Raw genomic sequence first — 8,681 nt, forward strand, 5'->3', positions numbered from 1 at the left:
TTTCTCCTCCCCCTCTCTTCCTACTCTCTCGTCTCTCTCTCTCATCTCATCAATCTTCTCTCTTACCCTCGTCTTCTCATCTCTTCTCTTCTCTCTCGTCGCTCTCTCTCTCTCTCTCACATCTTTGAGATACACTACGTTTCTTATGTCGAAATATATTCGATGAGTTACATTGGCAAATATTTCCATTATAGAAGGTATGAAAACTAGTACGTATTCCGTTTATATTATATGATCCTCCTGTGATAAATCAAGTATTGTCAATAACCCAAAATAATGGAACTGAAGATATTTCAAAAGGTCTTTTAAACAGTTGATTAATTACAGGCATTCCATTCGAGTATTGCATTTATGATCTTGAGGGCCAAAAGTGGCATTCTTACCCTTTGTGAAGCCCCGCTGAGGACTTTAATGTTTGCAAAAGGTTTCTTCTTGGAAATTGACCCGTAAACAATAGAGGAGAGTGGGGGTTTGTGCTGTATATGCACCACTTATTTACTGAAAGACGCGAGTACTAAAAGGGCCGGAGGGTTAAATGCGGGTTAAGAGTCCTGATAATATTAGAAACCGTACACGGAGAGAATGACAGTGTAAGGAGATTGCAAATAAAATTGTACCCATGCAAAAAGCGCTCAGTGACCGCAAAATGGATGCTGAAAGACGTGACTGCAGCTACCTATTCATATACCCTTGGTTCGTGGAACGAAGAAATAACAATACGTAAACAGAGAAAATTTCCAGCCCACACCAACACAATTTATGACCCTTTTACTCAAATACGCTTCATTATGCCGCTATTATTTTTCAACCAAGAGCGTCTTGTGCACTTCCACCATTCTTTTTACCTGGAAAGTAGAGGAGGGGGGGGGGGGGGGGGGGGGGGGGAGGCCGTTACAGTTTAGGTTGTTCTGAGTAAACTATTTTATGTTTTCGTGGAATGAATGTTGATTCAGCTTTCCTCCATTTAGAGAAGTCGATTTGAATGATTAGTGCTTTGAAACAATAACGTTCTGTTTTTTTTATATATAGAAATGCGGTGTTACACATAGTTGAACATTTTTTTTTTTTTTTTTAATAAAATGTTGATCAGTGTTTTAATTGTCTTCTACTTCATTCGGCAAGAATATCTGCTCACATATACAAACTTTATGAATGTTTTTGAGGTGACACGTATATTTTGACATTTTTTCATGTCAAGATAGTTCGAACTGCAGATAGGTAAATTGTGTTGATAGGTTAAGAGAAAATGGAGAGAAGAATAAAGGTGAAACGGAGAGAGACTAAACTCAGTTATGTAATCTCTCTCTCTCTCTCTCTCTCTCTCTCTCTCTCTCTCTCTCTCTCTCTCTCTCTCATGTGTATGTAAATATTTAGTACGCGTACACGCGCACTCGTCCGGCTGGAAATAAGATCTATGGAAAAGCAATTGCTTGCTTGTTCTTGAATTTGATTTGATTGCATCGTCGTGTCTCGCCAAGTGAGATATACTGGCTTACTTATTTGCTGCGCACGGAACGATTGATTCTCCTGCAATAAGCAGAATCACACAACCATGCCCCGTATTTTATCTTTGTGGAGTGAACGACATTCGAGTTTTGCCCTGTCAGGTCGTTAAGTTGACAAGGTTTCAAATAGTCTCATATAATACTAACTCATATAATACTAATAATAATAATGTTCTAAAAGGTCCACAATAATAAAAAAAAATTTGCGAGTACGTGTATAATTTAAAAACACAAAATTTTTTATTATTGTGGACCTCTTAGAACATTATATATACTCTCGCGATGGAGAGTTTTTTCCCAAATAATAATAATAATAATAATAATAATAATAATAATAATAATAATAATGGAGAAACAAATTCGCAGTAATGTATGGGTACAATTATACTCGTATATTACTGTTGGTCTGTTTCTTCATTTCAAGGCTCATGCTACAATGAGTATTTTATTATACAATGAGATTTTTTTAAATAATAATAATAGCAGCAAGTGTTGCCAGAGTTTTAAAAAAGTAACTCATTTAGTAAGAATCTTTATCATTTTGGGTCAGTAATCCCAAAAAAATGTAATGCTAAGGAATGATTAATGAATCATTATAATATAAAATAATCACAGTTGGGATCTTCTGAAAAAGTTCGTATCATTAATCTAGTGCTTACGTCGTAAATTTCCAGAACTTGGGTTTTTATAGGTATGACATTTTCCATATTTTTCGTACTTAGGGGTTTAACTAATGTATGGAATCTCTAAGCATTGAGTGTAATGATTTTTTCATGTGTGTACTCACCTACACCCCCCCCCCCTTTTTTTTAGCGTTGCAGCTTCTCTTCTACATAAAAGTGAGAACTCATGATTATTCACACTGGTTGGGGTGGGGGTGGCGGGTTATGGGATCCGTCTAACAATATATTCGTATGTGTAGGTTATTTCGTATGGTTGTTTTCTAAGCCAGTGAGCTGTGAAACCCCGTGTTGATATAACTGGACTACCACACCCTCCATGCATCATCACAATGTGTCGTACGTCAGTATGAACTATTATTATTATTATTATTATATTATTATTTTATTATTATTATATTATTATTATTATTACTAAGGAAACTGTAACGAGGCCTATAATATTGACAATCAAAAGCCACATAGTGTTAAAATATATTATTGTACAATGGTAAAAAATACATTATTACAATAATATTTTAAACACTGTGGTTTTGATTGTCATTATTATTATTATTATTATTATTATAGAAATTTTTTCATTTCATGATTTTAGTATATTGATTATCATTGTAATTTTTCAGATATAATTGTTTTCACCAATGGCAATATAATAGTTCTTCTTTTACTGTATTTCTTGCTCTGCTGCGCTACGTATTGTACAAGGAAGGAGAGCTGGGCTATGTACCTATCAGCTGTACAAATGCTCCACCTTTCGGGCCAATGAGCTGGCTTCATGCTTTTCTTTGTCTCGAAATCGGACTGAACTTTTTATGGTTCTTTTGATTTATGTATTGCGATTGAGACTTATGGGTCTTTGTTGCTCTGAATTGCTCCTCGATCCGCTCATGTTTGTCGAGTTACGATTTGGCAAACGTTTCAGTAATGACGTACGATACTGAAGTGAACTGAAACGTTACATCTTATGCCCTTTTTTTCCGTTATTCTTAAACTCACCCCTTGAGTTTAGGCTTTCTCTCCGTTTCACTTTTATTCTTCTCTCCATTTTCTCTTAACCTATCAACGACCGGTCTCCTTAATATCATCAATAATGGGTAGTCGGGAAAGAAGGTTTCTCATACGGGTATTGACTTGGTTATGAAAAATGACGACTTGTGAGAAATTGCGAGCCGTTTTTCAGATAGGTCGTGGCAGGCCAAGTCGATAGGGGAGAGAGAGAGAGAGAAGAGAGAGAGAGAGAGAGAGAGAGAGAGAGAGGTGGGGTGGGTGATGGCTCGGTGACAAGGGGGGTTGGGGGGGCGGAGGGACAAGCATGAAGGGAGAAAGAAAAAGTGTAGATGCCTTTTCCGCGTTCAGTCTAATTCTTAGATGATATTTCTTCCCTTGCCACGGTTTATATCATGTTTCTTGTGGCCGTTAGTACTCATTCTCTAGAATTGTCTTTTTTCATGAAATTATTTAATGTAGATTGACGAAATATTTATCGCTTAGTATATTTTCCTCCCTCCCTCCCTCCCCAATGATACTTCGCTTCCAATCATTGTGTTGGATCTAAGTGTTGAAGTATTTTAACTTCATAAAGGCATCTTTCTCTCGCAACTGTTTGACGATGCCACAACAGTCATCATTCTGTTACATGAAAGGATTTATTCCATTACTGAATACTATCCAGTCAACTGCTTTTCCATCTTTTTCTTGTGATTGTACTGTAATTCGTAAGTTTTTTTTTTCCATCAGTAGCAATGGTTCGCAAGGAGTTGGCATATGTGCTTACGAGTTTTTTCTAATGTCTCCCAGATATAGATTTTATATCTACTGTGTGAAAATAATGTAAAGTTACAGCTTCATGTACTACATGGTCAATTTTACCTTTATATCGTACTTAACTACGTTAATGCTCCTTTAAAGTCAATCAGGTAGAGATTTTGGGAAATCAGTACAGCAAGTTGTAAAAATAGTCATTTACATTTAATGTGATTTGTATTATTACAATAGATTTTTAGTAATATTCGTTTTCTCTTATGGTTTTAAATTGTTTTCTACTATTATTATCGCGCGCGCGCGCGTGTGTGTGTGTGTGGAGTGGGTGAAGGAGTATTTTTTTCTCTGTTTGTGGTCATGTTCTGTGCAACTTCTCTGCCAACCAACATGAAAGAAGTTGACGTCTCCGGGAACTATATAGATGGAAGTTTTTGGCCATTAAGCTGTCAAAACGAGATTTTACTCTCTGTGGAAGCACTCTGGAAGTCGTAAAAGGTAGTGGGTAATTTATCAGCCAGGGCCAAATATTGACTGGGAATTCGGCGTCTGTGCCTCCGTCGGAATCCCAGTCCTAGGAGGGACCGTCTGCTGGGGATTATGGTGATGGCATTGATGGGGGAATCAGTTGAATCTCTCTCTCTCTCTCTCTCTCTCTCTCTCTCTCTCTCTCTCTCTCTCTCTCTCTCTCATATGGTATAATGGAAGTGCCCACTCAGCTCACCAAATGAGGGACCCATGTTCTCTAACCGGGCGAAGAGGAACGAATGGACACGATCCATAAAAATCCAGTGGACCTCAGCAGTCATCTATGTACCTTGTTGGTAGCCAACTGTTGTGGGTCACTAGACGTGAGATAATTCCAAGTTCTCTGGGGTGAAATCGTTCATAGAATATTCTCTCTCTCTCACTCTCTCTCTCTCTCTCTCTCTCTCTCTCTCTCTCTCTCTGTGTCTTGGATTGTATTCCCATTTTTTTTATCAATCTCCCTTTTTAGTGTTCATGTATAAATAAAATTTGAATCGAACTTAATATAGTCTTGTGGAATAAGGGTAACTTAAATGAATTTCCTTAATCATTTAAGAACTACTTTTATTTTTTAGCAATTTGAAATTAACTTCAACCTGAGTTAAATTAAATGCAGTCGTGCGAGAAGCACTGCTACTTTGACTTTGTTCTTGAAAATATGTAGTCATAGTTCTTTGTTATACTTAATATTTTGGCTATTTGGGTGGATAAGACTGTGGATAAGACCTCTCGGAACGTTCTGAGGTTTCTCCTTTTTTTTCAGCCTTTTCCGGATCTAGGAACATAACATTTGATTAAAGTCGTTATTTCATAAATTTATTGAAACCAAACACTGTTTCTCTCCCGCAACTTCAACAATTGCGATTCTCTCTCTCTCTCTCTCTCTCTCTCTCTCTCTCTCTCTCTCTCGCCCCTGGAGTATCTCTCTCTCTCTCTCTCTCTCTCTCTCTCTGTGCTCCATCTCGCATGTCCAGATCCAATTCGCAGGTGGCGTTTGGATCGCATATTGAAAAATTGCTCCATCTTCCTAAATTGTATAATCAATGAAGCTGGGTCCACCCCCCCACCCCCAACCCGAACAGGCGGTCAACAGGGACCCCCAGAAATCTGGTAAAGAGAGCTGCTGTTACCAGAGGTGATGGAATAAGGTGTCTGGCGGAATGAAGGCGGGAATGGCCCTTCATTGGAAATGTAAAAAAAAAAAAAAGGGGGGGGGGGGGGAAAGGCGGCCGTTGAGGGAATCTTTCACACAGAATGCCGAATTGAAACTTGCTTTCTCGTCTTGGTGTGTGTGTGTGTTTTTTTTTTTTTTGAGCAGGTAGAAAAGTATCTCTCAAAACGAATCACTTGAACAGCTGTCAAGTTAGGGTTCTTATCTCATGGCTAATAATATAAGCAGCCAAGTTTATTTTATTGTTGAGGAAAATGAAGTAAGTGGATAGATAGCTTAGTAACATATTGACAGTAGAAATAAATTCAGTCAATTGAAAATAATGGTATATTTGTCGCAATCATTCAGTATTGCTCAGTGACCAGGTTTTAGGAAATGATTCGTAGTTGGTGAGAATTTCAGAAACACCCTTAGAAACATATATATATAGAGGACAAAGGGGTTAGTGTCTAGGATCGTTAACCACATTGTTGATTCTGTAGACATGCAAAGACTTAAGAGAAATAATATTGTAATACGACCTGACTACTCTTTAGCGGCAGTTTGTTATCAGTAGTAGCCGGATATATATATATATATATATATATATATATATATATATATATATATATATATATATATATATATATAGATTACGCCATTTGCGCACCACCCACAGCCCCACTTGAAAGATGTAACTTGCCCAGGTTTCGTTTTTATTTGTAAGCGAGAATACTTCTTTAAGTTTTATTCTTTGAGTTTAGGTTCATCCTCTAGTATTGTGTATTTCTATTTATGCATGCATTAGTATGTTGTGATTATGTAATTAGTACATGAATACATTTACTGTTTCAACGAATGTTGTTAGGTTGCAAAGCAGCACACTTGTTTCCTCTTGTTTTCAGATGGTCAGATAAAATCGAGATTCTGGTAGCTTATAGGAGGCCGAAGTACATTACAAGATAATTATTAGCCATGGATGCAGAAAAAAACTAATCATATTAATGTTATCTAAAGTGAAATTACACATTGAAACATTATTTTCCTTTTTTGGCTTTTAATATCGTTTGTAAATACTGGTGTGTGGCTGCGGTGGAGGAGGTGTGATTTTTAATAAATAGCAGCAGAGGCAGTGCGGGACATGACACAGCCAGCGACCTTCCTCAAGTTGGGAGGACGCGGCGGCAACCGCTATACCAGACGGAAGGATGACTCTCTTCTTAGCCCCGGGGCCTGGAATGATTCCCTCTACCCTGGGAGTGAAAAGTTTCCCTACTTCTTCTATAGATCAAATTCCCAAGCTAAAGTCTTAGAGGGAATTGTTATTGTTCGATAGATAAAATTCCTAAGCTCTTCGATAGATAAAATCCTAAGCTAAAGTCTTAGAAGGAATAGTTTTTGTTCGATAGATAAAATTCCTAAGCTAAAGTCTTGCAAGGAATTGTTTTCGTCCCTCAGGTCACACGGTTTCCCGACCTTCCCTCGTGTAGTGTTCTTGGAAGTTCTAACTAAAAGTTTCAGGTTTTAAGAAAGATCCCCCTGATTTTATTTGGTGAACTTTTCAACAACTTATTCTTCTTCCATCTCCTTTTATGTCAAAACATGCATCTTAAATTTTTGCCTGTCATTCCAAGACAGACGATCGTTACGTGTAAACTTCAGTACTTTTATTTAAAAAAAAAAAATTATGGAAGTGTATCTTAGACAATTCTTCCACACCACCCAACGGCGGTAACGTACGTTTTGACCACCAAGTCCTTTCGCCTCCTGAGAGTAGACGGGGATTTTCTACTCGGAAAGATTGAACGATTCCTTCCGTTTGGTTAGTTTGTCGTAGATGTTTTTTTGTTTTGCGCTCGCGCGCTCGTGTCTACCTGCTGCCGAGCCCCTGTGTAATATCGGCTTCCTATTCTCTCCTTGCAGACCATCCACCTGCTTCATGATGATCCTCACTATGAAAAAATTCCCTACCAGACCACCTACAGTGTATGTATGCCTTGGGCGCTGTACACATACTTGGTGCACACACTCAACACCTCCCCCCCTCAATGAAGATATAATTAAATGAAAACTCTGAACTCTTAGAATTCGAGACTTAATCTGGTGAAATGGTTGCCCTAACACACGTAAACACTGGATTTTTAAAAGCTTTTTTTTTTGCTGGCTCTTTCAGCTTTTAAATTGCTATAACAGCAGTTTGGACTAACATCAACTAATTAAACACTTATCTTAGTTTTGTTACTAAATTAAAACATAAATGCTAAACCTTGTGTCATATTTTCATATTTCCATAAATCGTTTCTGTGAATTTCAAGTGCCATTACTGGTACGGTCATTGCTGACAATACCGTATTCGCCAATCGTGACAAACAGGCAATGAATGAAGTAGCACCACCGTTTGGAATGCTGTGTAGTTTTGAACAGTTTGATGCAGAACTTTGAAGTAATTCTGTAATGGCATTACTTATGCAGTGCCACTCATTAGTTTTGTTATATTTTATTTCACTATATACATAGCGCTAACGCTTGCACCACTTGATATAAAAGTATCTCTGCTACTTAAAGCCTACATGTTATATTGTAAGGTTGTCAATAAACTAAAATTACTAGTGTTCCGGCATTGTCACGTCCGTGTCTTAGCTTCATGAAGTTGAACAATCTCATGTATTGTTGCATATAATATGCATTATATATCGATGTACTTGAGGGCATTTGCCGTTAATATCATGTAATTAATGTTCTCGTAAATCGTTCGGACTAACAGCTTTCGGAATTACCCTGCTTTCACAAAAAAAAAATGTATTATCAATATTAAAAACCAGACAAATGGTGCATTACATTTCATGAAAGTAGCTCTATTTATTGTTGCTGTTCTTTGACTATTGTTGTTATTAAGGTGTTGGGACGAACACGGTATGACAACAGCGCCTTCTCCAATCCCCTCCTCTTGTAGTTCTTTGTTTTCTCTCTTCATTATTTTTTTTTTCATTTAATTTTAATAATTTTGCTTCTCTTCTTGGCAAGAGCACTGTGTTTGTAGTGTGAGTGAACCTTTCTCGC

At 37.4% G+C, this 8,681-nt stretch overlaps 1 protein-coding gene across 1 annotated transcript in view; it reads left to right on the plus strand.

Annotated features, from left to right (window-relative positions):
- Positions 1 to 8,681, plus strand: part of LOC135218106 (plexin-B-like) — a 535,564-nt gene that overhangs the window by 511,049 nt on the left and 15,834 nt on the right. Inside the window, exon 16 of the mRNA XM_064254254.1 lies at positions 7,545 to 7,607. Coding sequence (XP_064110324.1) covers positions 7,545 to 7,607 — 63 coding nt within the window. The remainder of the gene's footprint in view (positions 1 to 7,544; positions 7,608 to 8,681) is intronic.

The sequence above is a fragment of the Macrobrachium nipponense genome, chromosome 19, assembly GCF_015104395.2.
Source record: "Macrobrachium nipponense isolate FS-2020 chromosome 19, ASM1510439v2, whole genome shotgun sequence".
Taxonomy (NCBI): Eukaryota; Metazoa; Arthropoda; class Malacostraca; order Decapoda; family Palaemonidae; genus Macrobrachium; species Macrobrachium nipponense.